This window comes from Branchiostoma belcheri, unplaced genomic scaffold (assembly GCF_001625305.1).
Source record: "Branchiostoma belcheri isolate BF01 breed outbred unplaced genomic scaffold, Haploidv18h27 scaffold48, whole genome shotgun sequence".
Classification (NCBI taxonomy): Eukaryota; Metazoa; Chordata; class Leptocardii; order Amphioxiformes; family Branchiostomatidae; genus Branchiostoma; species Branchiostoma belcheri.
Window position 1 is genome coordinate 526,880 of NW_017804109.1, and position 18,277 is coordinate 545,156.

Consider the following 18,277-nt stretch of genomic DNA (forward strand, 5'->3'; position numbering starts at 1 on the left):
TATAATGCATAGAATGAAAGACGAATAACGTAAAGGTCTTAGGAACTACTAGGAAATACATTCTGTCCAATCTAGGTCTTGAATATTAATATTGTAAGCAGTAGTGTCCTCACCGTGCGAATACTGTGTCAATACAAATTGGATTACAAAACCCCTTCATCAAAACTGATGCGCCGAAAGCCGGTGTGTGCGTATTCGTATTCAGTATCATCCATCAGATAATATTTTAAAATGGGAATAAAATTCCCGGCACTTCAGAAGCTTTTTAGGAAAATTCAGTGTCCTCAACGTGCGAATACTGTGTCAATATAAATCGGATGACAAACCCCTTCATCAAAATTGTTGAATCGCGCCTCAAGCAAGTTTATTCAGTATCATCCGTCAGATAATGTTATAATGGGAACAAAATTCTCGGCACTTCAGAAGCTTTTTAGGACAAATTTGTGTCCTCAACGTGCAAACACTGTCTATATGAAACACTGTCTATATGAATCTTTAATCTTTTATGAATTGGATGACAAAACCCCTTCATCAAAATTGTTGCGCCGAAAGCCATTGTGTGCATTCAGTATCATCCATCAGATAATGTTATAATGGGAACAAAATTCCGACACTTCAGAAGCTTTTGAGGGAAAATTGCGGCGTTCCCATGAAAGCTTTTGAGGTTTGTTACCGCGGGAGATCACAAAGTGGCATTTGATAGAGGATTGATTACCGTGAATAATTTATACAGCACCTCAGTTTAGCAACTCAATATCTGACGCAAGAACTGTAAATCATACTTACCACTAGTTATTGCCGTGATTGGGACTGGCGACAAGGCAGCTTGCTGAGGTACACATTCACTATCGTATAGTTTTTCTTCTTCTTCATTTTTTGGCGACGTCTCAGGGAGGAGCCCAAAGGTACAGTATTGTGTACAGTTTGCAAGAATTCTAGGAATTGTACAGGCATTTTGTCCACAGGAATGGAATGCCCACAGGCATGTCTCTGACCCACATCTATGCCTTCTCTGCCCCGCATGGCACTACTTTCTGTGACCCCGGGGCTCGTTCACTCAGGGGAGGAGTGCACTGTATCTGTCTAGACTTAACAGGTACTAAGTCTTCCTCAAAATCATGAAATCATGGCAGTGCCATGCAAACAATAACCCTAACAGCAACCACCGTCGCCATGGCATTGTATGTTTTCATTGCCAGTCTTGTTGTGTGTGTTTTGTTATCAGGTTTCAAACGAGTTGAACGGCCACTTAAAATTCAGTTAGCAAATTGAGCGTTCTCAGCAGACAGGTGTGCCAGAACTAGATACTGTATTCCAGTCAAGTGGCGCATGATCTATCGAAACGAAAATAGCTGCGAGCAGAATAATTACATGCATATAATGGAAAAGCACTTGTGACTAACGTCAGGATATAACGTTCCAAATTGCCACACTTTTACCATTTCTGCTGCAGTTTTAAACGCTTTATCTATTGTAGCTTTAAATTTATAGCGTAACAGCCATACTTTCATTCTTTCTGCCATTTTTTGCCAAATGCCAATAAAAGATATAGATTTGATAAAGATATATGTAGGCTCATTCTTTGTTCGTTTGTTTTATAGCGCCTTATTTCAAGCATTCCTGCCGAATTTGGCTTTACTTTCATCAAATCCGACTGGCTTCTGTCCAGCATGTCCACTGAGAGGCTGTAAGGATCTATCCAAATGTAGACACCGCAATATTTCATCACTAAATAAATCTTGTTTCTTTCAAAGTGTATGGATTACACGAGCAAACCTACGATTCTAACGATTACAGAACTTTTCAGAAACTCTCGCCAGACGTAACTGGTCCCAGTGGTACTCGGCCCTCCTCCAACCCGTCTGGTCGCGTGTCGTAACGGCAGAACATTCGTCTCGGAACCAAGAGGTCCCGGGTTCGAACCCTGCCATCTTGTGCCCTTGAGAAAGGCACTTAACACGACTTTCCTGGATAGAGGCCTGGCAAACCCCATCTCGTATTATCCACAAAAAGGCAACAGAATCTTCAGGTAGTTGAAGGTGGCTGCCTCTAAATGAAAGAAGAAGAAGAACCAACCCTTGACCCTACCATTAATGAATGAATGAAGACCTTTATTGTACATTTTTGCCATACTTGTACAACACCTAACAACACCTAACAGGTTTTTGAAACCATCCCGGAAGGGCCAAATGACTAACGCTTAAGTTGATCGCGCTGCATTAGATGTTGGCAATGACAATGCCCGTCTAGTAAATAATGCAGGCTCGCACACGCACGCAGTATCGCCGCGGAGCGCTGCTGGCGACTCCCCGAGCCGCGGGGGTGTTATTTGTTTTCCAGATCTTTATTAAGTATAACTCAGTACAGCAATGCATGGCATAATGTCAACATCGAACATAGTAAGACTTAAATCTCATAATCCTTAGTTTTACAGGTAAAATTAAATGATTACATCATGCTGGGAACTTACTTAGGGGTTAAATCACTTTTATAATCGAATCAGTCATGTTGGAAATGAAGATACAGTACATACACTACAAACTAATATTGTGTACGTCTTGTTTCAAGGTGGTAAATATATGTAAAACATTGTGTTCTCTAAGTAATTCTGGATTATCTTTATACCTGAGCCATGATAAATAAATGGCATATTTTGCCAGAGTCACATAGAAATTCTCTCCAAAGAGTACAGTGGTTACACCCCCGCAGAGTACAGCCGCGGGGGTGTTACGTACCTGCCCGGGATAATGGCATTAGACCGCGCCGGCAATAAATCTACCGGCCTTACCTTGAACGATCTCTCCACCAATTTGGTTTACAACGAGCCGCTGAGAGTCCACTTTGCCTAAGTCGCGATGGTATCTGCGATAAGGCCGTGCCAGAATCCACGCAAGCGGTTTTGGCGCCGATTCGAGCGAGATACCGCTTTAAACATTCATTAGACGGAACACAGGCCACTCTGCGACAAATGGAGCGCGTCCGATTGGCCCGATGGCGGTTTCAAAGGAAATATCAGAGATAACTAATGACAAAGCGATCGTGTTTTTAGGATTCCAGCCCCGCTAGTGATACAAAACAGTCCACCTTTCAAAGAAAAATCTTGGACCTTTCAAAGAAAAATCTCGGACCTTTCAAAGAAAAATCTTGGACCTTTAAAAACCTTGGACCACTGAGCCTTGTAGGTTTCCGAACCCCCCAAAACCCCACTGGCTATGGGCATGCAGTCCTCTAATCACTGCAACTGAAAATTCCTTGGTGCGTTCGTTAGTCCGAAGGGTAGCAGCTCGGGGATGGCATGTTCTCCACGGCAATCAAACGGGATGTGTTGCTAATGGGGTGACTCTAATGGGCACAGTAATAACGAATGGGATGAACCGTGATGTCTCACTCCCGTACAGACAGCCACTCGTGTGGAGGTTGTCGCCCAAGATCAAGTGCATCCCATTTAGTGGAATGTTGGCGTGATAGGATAGCCTCTCCTGTCTGTATCAGAATTGCCGATGGGTTTTTTTTATTCATTCACATAGAAAAAGGTACAAGACATGGTGGTACCGCACTCAAGTGGAAAGCACGTATGTTTACGGCATGGGGTTTGATTGGGAATTACAACCAAACGGAACATGTAACTCGATTGTGCTGAGGTTCTCGCCCAAGACCAAGTGCTTCTCTATTTAGTGGAATGTTGGTGTGATGTAATATAGCCTAGCTCTCCTGACTGTATCAGCATTGCCGATGAGGTTTGATTGGGAAGTACATGTACAACCAAACGGAACATGTAACTCGATTGTGCGGAGGATCTCGCCCAAGTCCAAATGCTTCTCCATTAAGTGGAAATATGGCGTGATCTAATAACCTAGCTCTCCTGACTGTATCAGAATTGCCGATGGGGTTTGATTTGGTAAAACGACCAAACGGAACATGTAACTCAATTGTGCCGAGGTTGTCGCCCAAGTCCAAGTGCGTCTGCATTAAGTGTAATGGTGGTGTGATATACATGTAATACCACTAATGGCCTAGCTCTCCTGACTGTATCAGAATTGCCGATGAGGTTTAATTTGGTAAAACGACCAAACGGAACATGTAACTCGATTGTGCTGAGGTTCTCGCCCAAGTCCAAGTGCGTCCCATTAAGTATTATGGCGTGATCTAATAGCGCAGCTCTCCTCCCTGTTTTAGAATAGCCAATGAGGATAGCCTATTTAGAATAACAACCAAACGGAACATGTAGCTCGATTGCTCGCATGGCGAAAAATAAATGCCTGGATCACAGAGACGGTAGGTGCAACTTGCATGGCGAGCTAAATGTAGAGAGCACACGGGAATCCATCTTTCCTAATGTAAAAACCCAGCGGATTGTCACAGAGAGCACCCTCCATTACAATCCTGTTGCATCTATTTGACTTCTTGCCTATGATACGAACACTGCATGAAAAGTGGGATTTACCGATGGTGATAAATGCCAGGTTAGTCTAGTAATGGTTGGTTTGTCATCATTGGTAAATCCCAGTCGTCATGCAGTGGAACTTGCCCTTGACCGTAAATCATAACTTAAAAGATACTCCATCAATTCCTTACTGATTTAATGAATGAATGAAGACCTTTATGGCACACATATACCCACAGGGTTAAGTACAGGTCACAACAAAAAAAATAGCATGCAGATAATGTTACATACATTCATTTCATTCATTTCATTCATTTCATTCATTCTTTATTTCAGGTAAAAAACCCATATAACATGTACAATACATCATTAAAATAATACAAAAAACACTACAGACATACAAGTAAAACAGGAAGAAACCTAAAAGCATAACAAATGGTAGGTCTTCCAAAAGAATGAATTCCTGTAGAAGGCATCGGAATGAATTAAGCGACAGATTGTTGCGTTATTGGAGGAAAATAACCTTTTTAGAAAAGAATAACAAATTCTCCTCCTCCTGGTTTCAAAAGTGTCAATATAGTTACATACAAACATTTCACTCGCGCTGCAACGCCGAGGCAGATTCATTATGATTCTAAAACAATTGTTATAAGCCACTCTGCACTTATACAAAACACCAGAGCTTACAGAGCTCCATAACTGGGCGCCATATAGCTGGGCGCAATACGTCATAAACAGGTGTCTCTTAACAGATGGAGAGCAACAGAAAAATTTGCGGTTGATACTGTTTGCTACGACTATAAAGACTCTTCAGCATAGCAAGTACACAATCATCGTCACTTAATGTGGTATTTAGATGTATACCCAAATAGACAAATGAGTTTACGTACTTTAGGTTGGTACCGTATAGACTTACAGGTGGCAATGGAGGCTGAAGTGGCAAACGAGTACATGGGAAATACATACAGAAAGTCTTATTAGTATTAAACAATATGTCATTACCATGGCCAACCACTTCACAAATCCCAACCAATCTCTGTAGAGATTTAATGCTAGGGCAAATCAGACATAAGTCGTCGGCATAAAACAGGTGGTTGGTGATGGACCCACCTACATAACAGCCCACCTTGGCATTGTTTAAGCTTACACTCAAATCATCTATGTATACATTAAAAAGATATGGGGACAGTAAACTACCCTGTCGTACTCCGTTAGTAACGGAGAAGCTCGGTGAAAGGACTGTACCCCATCTCACAAACATTCTTTGATTCGTATACCAGGAAACCAAGAATCGAACTAGATATAGCGGAACATTTCTGTCGATCAACTTTCTAAACAGTGTCCAGTGGTTTACGCGATCAAAGGCCTTAGAGGCATCCATAAAGCACACAAAGACTGGGGACCCTAAGCCCCTGTAGTACTCGATAATTTGCTTTAACATAAAAACACACATGTCAGTCCCATGTTTAGGTTTAAAGCCTAATTGAGAATCAGACGTCAGAAGAAAAGGCTTCAGACGATTAAGCAGGAGTGCCTCTAGGACTTTCGACATACATGTATATACATTGTCAAGTGACTACAACTAAATAAAAAGACAGCTAATTTTTTGTGTTGGTTAGTGTCGTATTTGACGTTTGAACAGTCCTTCGATCCCCACAACAATCACAAAAATCCCGTTCGACTGTAGCAGCGGTGCGTGGGAGCAAACCTCTCCTTGTACGGATCCAAGTCCTCTCCGTTCCGATCCGTGTCAGCCCTTTCCCCTGATATACGGCCTGTCCTCGTCCAGAAGGCGTTACGGAAATGCGCGCACATCCAGGACAATAGCGCGCATTTCCCCCGCCTTGACCCGCAAGCCGGGCTGGCGGGACAGAAATATGGCACATCTAATGCGGACACTTTCGTGATGTATGGAACCATTACGCCTAAATGCATGATATTTTCAGGGATATGAATGCATTTGCCATGTTGCGTTGACATCTTTGCTATAATAACGGACTGGGGTGGCAGCAGGGGTCACTTCTAATCGCTTCCCCAAGAAAACTACCACGTTGTCTGGGAGGTATATTTCCGGGGTGATTGTGCTGTGACTACGCGGGCACGTCTGGCCAATGCTGAAGGCTCCATTGCTGGTAGACTCTATCTATCGTGGGGTGCAATGCCCTTACACCATTCCACTTGAATTGTTGATTGATCGCTATCTAAAATTATTTGCTTTTGAAATGATTCGATTACCAACCGGGTATTGGAATTCCAAAACTTTTCGGTCACTGGTAGATATCTATAACCGATGTGCCCAAGTACCATGAAGCCAAGTAGTTCTCACTATAAACTGGGCCTCATACTACGTAGATAATACAGCCAGTTAAATGAGAGGGGAGATACTTTAACCTTCATGTATTTGTCATTCTCTTGTCTGCAGGGTTTCTCAGTATGGGTGACAATGACCTTCAGGGGAATTATGGGATCTTGGACCAAATCGAGGCTCTGAAGTGGGTGCGACAGAACATCGCCAACTTTGGCGGGTTCAGGTCAGAGGTCACGGTGTTCGGCCACCAATCAGGAGCGAGCTGTGTGTCGGTACTGATGGTGTCACCCCTCGCAAAAGGTACGTAGAACAGTTCGTCTTTCACCGTGTATCGTAGTATAGTCTGAACAATAGACACATTTGCACTGTGTATGTGACTAAAGTATATCTAAAATATATCTAAGTGTGAATAATTAGATCATCAATCGAAATATCTTGATCGATTCTTGTCCAGATTGCCAACAATCGACCACCCAAAAACTTTCGCAGTAACGGTCTACTGAAACTTGGCACTGTGGTGCCTGGTACCTAATTCCACGAATGCATTTCTTCCGAACGCAATGCTGCAGATGCCAAATATTTGCGCTCGAGTTTAACTGTGTAGACGTCCATCCAACCATTTGATACGGTTGGCGCGAATGGCTGCCTGCATGCACGAAAATATGGACCTTTTTGCAAGCCTGATGCCGCGACCCCACGTTTGTTTCCCCGTGACCTACCGTCTAGTCGTGCGCTTTTGACGCGTGACCCCTCCCGACACCACGAGCACCCCTCCGGTAACATGATCTCCCCCGGATGAAGGTCGTCTCAAGGTCGTGGCAGCTCCCAGCCAATAAAACTTTGAGGCGTGGGAAGGAAATTTTCTGCTTCGCTCGTGCAGCTCCTCTCTTAACTTCCGACTGGATAATATTGCCTGCACAAACATCAGAAGTTACGCGCGCTGCCAGATTGTGTCTGACCAAGCATGTCATTTACTTGATTGCTTAAGTCAGCCGTGGGTGGCAACTGAAGTACGCTGCATTTGACTGCATCCTTATTCATGATTACTGAAACAAGGCCCGGCATGTTGACTTCTGTAGATGTACACCGTATGGAAACGACTTTAAAAAAACAGCAACACTGCAAGGCGAATTTAGCCCGTGTTGAGAGTTACAAAATATCATTAGGAAAACAACCCAAAGACCTTCATATTATCCATAGGCTACCCTGGGTCTAATGGAACAGACTGACACCAGACATACAATCAGCACGGAAAAAATCAATTCTTATGAATTAGCTTTAGGTATTGTACTTGAGGGAACCATAGGTTTTAAACCAATCCTGTCAAACAGCCTTCTAGCCTCAAATTATCACGCTTCGGGGCTCCTTAATGCGTCACAGATAATCATTATAGATAATGGATAATCTGGCCTGAAGATCTAAGTAATATATGAATATCCAATTCACCTCAAATGACCCAGACTTCTGTACCTATTACCATATACACTGCTAGCACAAGAATTAACAAAATTGCTTCTGTTCTCATGCCTAAAATGTGGTTGATAAACCACTGCAAGTGTATTCCTGGTTTTTCCTTAGCTGTCAAATATTTTTATTAAACATAAATCTCCTTTTTGGTAAGTGGATGTGCGTCTCCGTCTTACAGTCGGGTTATCTTCAGAAAGGTTTTCTAAGGTCACGTTATAGAAAACCAGTTGTGACGAGGTTGATTCTGCAATATTTCTTTACAGTGCATAGCACCTGATGGGCAGCATAAAGGGAACAGCGACACTCCCAGATGAAAATCAAATCATGGAAAAGTGGTTAACATGGGAAATCAATGATGAAATCTTGACCTACATCATTCCAAATGACAGATTCCTTTGAAGTCCAGGAAATACCTGATACGATTTGGAATGTCCAATATCTAAATTCACGGAAATATTTGCCCCCCGATGCTGAATTGCTCTCTGCCTGACCTTAGGGAAGCACTTCACATAAAATTGACGACTGCAACACCCGTACTGTCACCATCAAAGCGATGGAACACGGTGAGGGATTCACATAAAAGCACATCGGGATCATCACTAAGCCCAATCTGTATGAGGTCGTCAGTTTTGGAAATCGCCCCTGAAGTTGTACTTGAATAAATAGATAGCGTGTATTAGTGGGGACATGACAGCAACGTGTGCGTGTATTTGTAATATATGACAGTGAGGATGCTGCAATTCCCCTCAAGCGCAATCCGGCAACTACATTAAATCTTTACACAAGTTAATCTAGCCTCAAGGCCAAGACGCAATCTTGTCAGGCTTTACATAGAGGCCAGGCTGACGAGCCATCACCAGGGCTAGAAATCAAAGGTGGCCCAATGGCCACTGACCACTAAGATTTAGGCTGGGACAACTAAAAGGACACTTCGGACATTTTTGGGACAATAGAGGATCAACATCAGAATGTCAGCCCTTCTTTTGTTTATCAGGCACACGTTCCGGCTTTTGGATCCAGAAAAGTTCCCCCGAATTTCCTGTCTACTCTGCAATTATAGTGCGCCTGGGAGTACTCTCCAAGCAGAGGTTGATGGTGGAAGATCGTTTGCTTTTTATATATGATGGCCCTTTTTTTGTCGCTTCCACTACTTGGGTGGGGAAATGGTTACAGACTGGCCAATTTGATACTGTCTTACCCCCACCAAAAGATATGGTTGGAGATTACCTGGGAGTGAACATGAGCAAGAAAAACTACGGTAGACACCCAGGCCATCACGTGTACGCTTCTCGTGATGAGCATAAGCTCGCTGATGAGAACCTAACCAAGCACGGCACCTTTCATAACCAGGTGTTTCACGGGTGGAGGGAAAACGCGCCTCTATCATACCCCACACCCTCTACGGCATTTTAGTATTTCAGCGCCGACTCCATCGGCCAATTCCCGCAGCACTCAGAGGTTCTCACGCTCCAGCAACCAAAACCATTAGGAACTCCAACGCCTCTCGCATCACGCTGCCAACCCCAGCTATTGCCGGGGTCAGCTAATATTGTCTTGGACGAACCCCAGTGAGCACGCATCTCTAAGGCGTGTAGAGTCATGAATAAGTCTAGTAGTGTAGCGGCATGCAACAAAGTATAATGTTCTCCGGTCGTGAGGTCTACCTTCGTCCTGCATTCATGGCTACTGAAGATGCAGATTGCTACTCTCAGAATGCATGGCACTACACCACCTTATGCTAATTTACCAAGCTCGTCTCACGTAGTCAAAAAACATTCTGACCTTCTGAATAGTGCGTAGTTGAAAGGAATACCAAGTATTTCGTGCCAAAGCCTCCCTCGTTGTAGCCTGGGCACCATCCTATTTGTATGCCGGGGCTCCCATACTCGCTCCTTAAGAAAGCGAGTATGGGAGCCCCGGAATACAAATAGGATTGCACCCAGGCTACTCTCGTTGCCAACGAAATAAGAATTACACGAAGTTCAGAGCTACATCTGGTTTCCAGTGGACTCACGCAGACTAAGTGCCCGTGGGCCTTGCCGAGAAAGATGTAAGCTGAGACGCACGCCAGCTTAAACTAAGAATAAGCTAAATCAACTGTATGCGTTTGACACCGACGACAATTTTAATCAGCTGTATCCGTACCAGGTAGCCCGAGGCAGGGTAGGGTTCGCTGCGGCGGAGTGCGGTAATGTAGCACCTGTCCCGGCCGATTGCACGTAATCCAGGGGTCCGGGAAATTGGGGCGGTTCGGCGCCTGTATCCTGTCAGCCACAATAATGTCAGATACAATGTTGACGAGTACAGTGTGTGACTTGCCAGAGCATAGCAACGATGCTACTTAATTGGCAACCTGGGTCCCTATTTTTAAACAGTCCGTCAGAACAATCATAAAGACAACAATAAGATTGGTACGGCTATAAGATACTTTACATAGTGGTTTTGCCGTGCTTTAAATTAAAACCCTGGCTGTCTATATACCTCTATTAGAAGTTAGATTTATAATGCATGCATCATGTAACTAGCAAATGCATAATGTCTACCTTCGCATATGGTTTGCCCTGTTAATTCTCACTCAAACACATTCATATATATGGAGTCTGAATCCCTCCTGCTATAAAATTGCAACATGATGTAACCCAACACTAGTTACCATGGTGACAGACGTCTGGTTCAGGTCACTTACCTTATTGTTTTGGATAAGAAAAAGAAGAGGAAATATAGCAAAAACAATATGTTTTCCTTCGGTAAACGTAATAACAGATTCCATTGGATGGAAACTTTCAGCATGATGAAACTTGGCAGCACTGCTCTGGCATCCGATATAATGGTGGATTTTATGCAAACTGAAGAGGAAGTCGATTCGTGTGGATAAAAGACAGGCACCATCACTGTCCCATCATTAGCCATAGCAGTATTTACCTGGCTTACGTGAGTGGGAGTGGGGCGGTGAAATTTTACGAGAAACAATAACAACGGGGTCTAACTGCACCGTAAAAACAGACACGTCGGCGTTTTCGCTGATGAGATTTCCCTTAAGTCAATTTGCTTTATCGTGGAAATAAACTCGACCGTAAACAGTAACGACTCGCTGCGTGTTCAGTTCTTCCCGCAGATCAAACGCCCTCCCCTCAATAACCCTGCCTAGGCCATAAATTCCGTCCAACACTCGTCCCTTTCCTATACTTTCCTGGGAGTTTGACGACTTTTTAATGGAAGCGTCCAGCCCTCGATAACATTGCCCAGGTGATGATCACAACTGTGAAAATTGAGTGGAGTAGCCTGGTGCGATGAGATACAACGTTACTGTTGCAGATTTGGATGAGCTAGTTATTAGTAAACATTTCACGTTCGCTGTACTAGCGTATCTCAGCTAGGCAACATTTGAAACCCTCCATTTATTCATAGGAAGTGTTTCTGGTTCCAAAGTTCGAGACAATCGTATTGTAAATCTATATTAGGTCACGGGCTGTTTCGCCATGTAGCGAATCGACTTCTGCAACGTAGCGAAACGACCTGTAGCGAACTGGCAATGCAGCGAACGAACCTGTGTTCACGACCTACCTTCGTGGGGTCTTTGACCTCATTGGCAGAGTGCTCGACTTGGAACCAAGAGGTCCCGGGTTCGAGTCCTGACATGCCACCGATCTTGTGCCCTTGGTAAAGGCACTTAACACGGCTTTCCATACTTAACTCATGTCCTTGCCCTGTCCTTTATTTGTCTTCTGCGTTGATGGCGGCAAAAATAAGTTGATATAACTTGAGTGTGCCGTCACCCTGTCTAGTCATGAATTGTTGGAATATGAAAAAACGCAGACAAACGCATGAACGAACAACAGACATTTCCTCATGTTCCCCTGATTTAAGTGAGGAAATTCGTGTAAAGTGCATTTCCCAAGGGCACAAGATCGCTGGCATGGCAGGACCTCTTGGTTCCGAGCCGAACACTCTGCCGTTGCACCACACGACCCCACGTCGATATTAGGTGACCGAGTGTGTTGCCATGTAGCAAATTGATTTCTGCAACGTAGCGGATCGACATGAAACGACCTGTAGCGAACTGGCAATGCAGCTAACCAACCTGTGGTCACAACCTACCGTTAGAGCGTTGGACTCGGAACCAATAGCTAGGTCCCGTGTTCGATACTCACCGTGGCCCGACGTTGTGCCATTGGGAAAGGCACTTGACGACTTCCCCACCTGTACTGGCGGTGGAGTGATGCCCACCGATCCTGTTATATTAGGCTAATCTATCTAACTGTGCGCCAAAAATACACTACGGATTTGGTGCGCCAATGTGTCAACATCAACCCATTTGCCACCAAGAGCCGTTGATTTTTTTTTCACGTCCTACCATCTCAGATCTGTTCAAGGCACTTTACACGACTTCCCTCCCTGTACGGTGGAGTGACGCCCACCGAGCCTCTTAGGCTAATCTGCAGCTGCCACAAAGAGTCGTTAATTTTTTTTTCACGCCCTACCATCTCAGATCTGTTCAAGAGGACGATCCTGTCGAGCGGGTCACCCCTGCAGGCCGTGTCTGTCCGCCCTGCCCACCAGGTTGTCCGGCAGACCCGCGCGCTGGCCCGACACTTCAACTGTGACGGCTTCACCACCACCTTACAGATGCTGGAGTGCCTCAACAAGATCCGATACGAGGCTCTGGTCGCACAAGAGGTACGGGGTTTGTTTTATTATTCTATTTATTTATTTCCACAATATTAAAAAAGGTCCCGTTCCACTCTATGCAGAGCATAGTGGTGGTGCCCATCTCCATTTCCGTAGCCCTTGGACGACACACAGTTGTGCAGGGCACTACAGCAGGGGGCTTGTCCGCTGGTAGTGCTGTGTGTTTGACCTTCCCACACACTTTCACACATGTGCTGAGTGCTAAGCAGAGAAAGAAGTGTGTACCATTTTTAAGTCTTTGGTACGATAAAAGGACAAACATTAATCAACAAATATGCAAAACAAAGGAAAAACAGTGTACAGGAAGAGGAAAGAAGCCTCCAATGCTTGTACAATGTCCTCCTTCTTGACACTTACATAAGAAATAGTTACTCAAGGAACTGGAGGGTGTGTTAGGGCTTGTGTGCATAGCTGTAAGATTTAACCCCAGGATGCGAGATAAGTTAGCATGTCCCTTTTTATCAATTCTGGAGCTGCATATTTCAAGGTTCAAAACGAACAGCAAATCTACTCAAACAGCACTGTCAAGTACATTCAATTTGACAGGTTTACAATTGTAGATGCTGCCGGTAGATGCTGCATGTCCTGTACCTAAAGATAAGACAATTTAGTATGTATACAAATGGTATTTTCTTGGAAAATCACCTACCACCCCTAGGGGCTGCTTCTCAAGTTTGCACATTTAGAGACTGTTATCTAGTGCCCAGGTGCGGCAGGCTCATTTAAGGCCCTGCAGTGGTGGTGAATCACCCTTATCTCCGGCACCAAACGCGAAGGTTAGGCCGTTTTTCTGCAATCTCGCGGCCCTCTTTAGACTGCTGCCGCCGGGAGCTACGGTGTGAGGAGATGGTTTTTGAAGGCTCATATCTTAAGAAATAAATATTGTTGTCAATTCATTTAACTGTCGTAAATAGCACTTACCAAGGTAAATAACCACTGAAAGTTACAGAGACCTGCGATGTTGGGAAGTACTGAGTTATTGGCATTGAGAGTGTGAAAAAAATCACTTATTTCTGCAGATGCTGATGACTGTTCTCGGTACTCTCCCTAGCTTAAAATCGATCGATTTTGCAACAGAAAACGATACCAAAACGCTTGTATAATGATGAATAGAAGTTTGAAAATGTGAAGTACATGCCATTAAGTGAGTCCTGTACTGATATTTCATAAACCCTTAAAATGAAGTCACCTCACAAGCTCTGATGACAATCTATTTTCTTGGCATCTGTTTTAACTTTGTTTCAAGTAGTTTAATTGGAAGAATATAATATTGCTAATGATAGCGTCCTTAACGCACCATTTCAGAAAAGTTGCGAAGTCCATAAATCCATTGTTAGTTATATGGCATAAATTCGATTATGCCTGTCTTTTATACACTGCAAGGAAAGTTGGATTTACCAAAGGTAGTAAACTCATGTAATGTTGACTTTGTATGTAGAATCTGGCTTTACAATGGTAGTAAATAAAATTCAAGTCCAGTAAATTCATTTACAACCCTTGTTAAGTCCGGAAATACCGTACTTGACTTTTATTTACCACCATTGTCCAGTAGTGATTATTAAAAAAACAAAGTAAACATTACCAAACTTTACTGGTATTTACTGCCATTGGTAAATCTAAGTTTTCGTGCAGTGAACAAATTCGATTCTGGTTGTCTTTTATCGTAATGCGCGTGTGGCACCCTGATCCAGTTCTCACTAGGGACACGGAATTGTAATTACACGGGGATTGGATACTTCATCGTTCGATCCGAAATTTATTGATTCTGATGCCAACGACCTCCCTTAGCCCTCCTTGGGATTACTGCCCGACTGTTCGTCTGGCGTTAGGACCTGGTAGTGTGTAATTCAGTGTCAACAGCTGGGAGGTCGTCTGAAGAACTAGATGATATATTGACCTTGATGTGTAAAGCCGGGAAATCAAAGTTTGTAACAAATTTGAAACATCGACAAAAAATTGTACAGAAAACATCAACCATAAGCAGTAAAGAAGATTGAAGAAAACTCAGTAACAGTCCAAAATACCTATGGTAGCCCAATATGTTATCATTATATTGTTCAATACTATTAAGTTTTTTACCAGAATTCTTTACAAAAGAAACGCTCACCAACAATATTTCGATCAGAGGGTCTTCCTGATATTTTGTAGGAAAGTATTGGTTGTGACAACAAAGGTCAAGTTCGAAAATGGTTCACCTGGCGTTTCCCCATGGTACTGCAGCAGGCTCATAGATTTATTCACAGATTAACGTTCATTCAAATGTTTGGCGTTTTTTTGCAGACGTTTGTCCACATGGACGTAAAGCTCTTACCAACAATATAACAGTACTAGATTGTAGCAGCGGTTGTAGAAACAAAGGTCAAGTTCGAAAACGGTTCACCTGGCGTTTTTCTATGGTACTGCAGCGGACTCACAGATGAATTCACAGATTAACGTTAATTCACATGCTTGACGTTTGGCAGGCTTTTGTCCACCTGGACGTAAAGCTCTTGCCCACAATAGATAAGTACGTAGCGGTTGTGAAAACAAAGGTCAAGTTCGAAAACGATTCACCTGGCGTTTTCCAACGGTACTGAAGCGGACTAAGATTAACGTTCATTCACATGTTTGACGTGGTGGACACAGGTGGACACCTGGACTCTTGCCAACAATAGATAAGTAGAGGTTGTGAAAACAAAGGTCAAGTTCGAAAACGATTCACCTGACGTTTTTCTACAATACTGCAGTGGGCTCAAAGATTAATTCCAATACTAACTTTCTCTCAATGTTTGACGTTTTGTATTGTTTGTTTGTGTACATTTCTGTGTTATGTTTATGTAGTATTATATCTTTGTTTATTTGCAATGGCGGCGCTTATATAAGTGTAATAAACTTGAGTGCGTCGTCATCGCAGTCTTGTATTTTTTTATGTGCTTTAATAAATAAAAAAATGTTTAACGTTTTGCAGACGGTTGTCCACCTGGACGTGGCTGACCTGCCGAAGTGGACGCCCGTGGTGGACAGGAAGGTCCTGCCTGTACCCATGGATCAGCAGCTCCGCAGGATGCAGGTGAACGGAGAGGCTTGCATGCTGGGCTTCACAGGGACGGAGTGGGCCAGTAAAGGTACGGCTGCGGGTTTTCTACTGTTTTTATCATCACCATCTAATGTCCTTGTATGTGAAAGAAAAAACAATAGCTACTAGTACTGCCTTTGCTCGGCATGGAGTTACTGTGGGACAAAGTGGACCAGTAAAGGTAAGTCTGCATGTTTTTCTACTTTTATCATTATTACTATCTAATGCCTTGCATATATATGGAGAATTTACAAACAATATTGATGATCATGGAGTTACTGTAGGACGGAATGGGCCAGCAAGGGTAAACCGATACTGTCATCACTCGACTAGGAATTACTGTGGGGTTGCAAGTCGGGGTTAGTTGGAGTGTAGCCAAATTTTTAGTGGCACTAAATGTCCCCATTAGAGAATATATACAGACCATCACAATGTTCTGCTTTATATTGATTAGGTGACAAAAATTTTCACGTTTCTTTACATCCTTCTCAGAAGACGTTAAACTGCTTGTCTAGTTTTTACGGGGAAGCCTCGTTAAAGAACCCAGCACACTTGTCGATAAAAGATAAAAGTAACTGTCCGTCCTTGCGTGCTTGGCTGTAAAACGGGCAGTGGCTAGCCGCAGTGCGCTATCAGCTACTGAAAATTCATCACTCCTCGCCTCATTTGAGGACGATTTCCTGGACTCTTTACGATCAGACAGTGTTAATGACTACTTCGGGACTCTAATCCACGTTATCGGCGAAGACCCGCAATTTATGTGGCAACACGTTCAACTGCAAGGACTAGTCTTAAGGGCAGATTAGTGTGTGGTCTGTGGGTATAGAAAAAGGAAATGGGTTGGAAAATTTTACGTCCACAAATGGTGGCAACAACTTCGGGATTTTGTCGCTATGTAAACTGTGAGGATTTACATACACGGTAGAACTGTTGCCAGAATCTATCCTAGGAAATCCAGACGTACCTAATAACGAAGTGTGATGGTCTCCCAGCGAATTTGTAAGGCTTGTGCCTGACGTGTTTGATATCGGAACGCAGGAAATGGGTTTAGAGAACCTTCATTAAACACCTAATGTCCTAGATTGACGACATCCACGCAGGTGATTTAAAATCCCTGTCCTGGATGTCATACGGATTTTAAGATTTATTTTTGTTTCTCACAGATTTATTTTTACAGCGAACGTTACACATTGTCAAGTAACTACAACTAAGCGAATTCGACTTCTTCTTTAATGTACGTATACCTCACCACCATTTGTTTTATATCGGAAGGCAGGGAATGAGCTTCGGGAACCTTCAGTAGACACCTAGCGCTTCAGAATATCATTGACAACCTCCACGCAAGTGATTATAAATCCCTGTCCTGGATGTCATACGTGCGCAACTCACCAAGCTTCATTTTAGTTGAGGATGACTACTTTTTAATTTGCAATTGGCCTTACGAAAGTCGCCGCACTTTTTTCTGCTATGTGTTTTGATGAATAAACCCTTAATTCTAAAACCTTTCAATCATTCTCATTCTCCCCATGCTGCAGTAGAGCTGGCCCTTGACGGCGGCATGTCTGTTTTTTTTAGTTTGTAGTTGGCCTTACGAAAGTCGTGGTACTTTTTACTGCGTCGACAAAGCTTCTCTCATATGTGTTTAATGCACCCAGCCATTATCTGTCCCCAGCTGCGGTAGAGCTGGCCCTTGACGGCGGCATGTCTGCGGCAGAGTTCCGGATGCTGATAGAGAACCTCATCAGCCAGATCTACCCTGACGCGCCGGCCGAGGTGGCAGATCTGGTGACGTATGAGTACACCAGCTGGCTCCGGCCGGGCGACCGCTTCGCAACCAGGAACAGCTACATACAGGTGCGCTTCAGCGTTATTGTTAAATGTTATCTTCAACTTTCAAGTTTATTTATTTTACCAGGTTATATCTCAGTCCTGTGGATCTGTTTTTAAGATATCCCTGGGCTAACACATTTGAAAAATACAGTCATGAGCATGACAACTACAACACATAATATACCAATAATGTTACAAGTACATGTACAGACAAATAGACCCAATCAAAGTGGTAACAGCATATGAACTTAGTTCAAGGAGTTTCCAGTTCCAGTCCTGCATCTTTAATGCATACTCCTGCCCAGATGGCCTACATGCACATGTTACCACATGTGGCCTAGAGGATGTAAAACATGGAGTGATGGCTGCAAGATGACAGGTGACTGAGATGACACGGGCGTCCCCATATGCCCCTGCATGCCCTGCGTATTCATTGACGTTTTATGACCAATATAATATCATTTTAGTGTTTTGATTAAAATGCATCACCCCTTCTGCTCACTCTATATGGGACCCATATTACTACATTAAGACATATCGTCTT

General features: G+C 43.5%; 1 protein-coding gene across 1 annotated transcript in view; it reads left to right on the forward strand.

The window, feature by feature from the left end:
• LOC109479312 (fatty acyl-CoA hydrolase precursor, medium chain-like) overlaps window positions 1-18,277 on the forward strand; it is a 63,941-nt gene that overhangs the window by 36,702 nt on the left and 8,962 nt on the right. Inside the window, exons 4-7 of the mRNA XM_019781268.1 lie at window positions 6,807-6,992; window positions 12,649-12,836; window positions 15,796-15,952; window positions 17,576-17,757. Of these exons, the coding sequence (XP_019636827.1) occupies window positions 6,807-6,992; window positions 12,649-12,836; window positions 15,796-15,952; window positions 17,576-17,757 (713 nt within the window). The remainder of the gene's footprint in view (window positions 1-6,806; window positions 6,993-12,648; window positions 12,837-15,795; window positions 15,953-17,575; window positions 17,758-18,277) is intronic.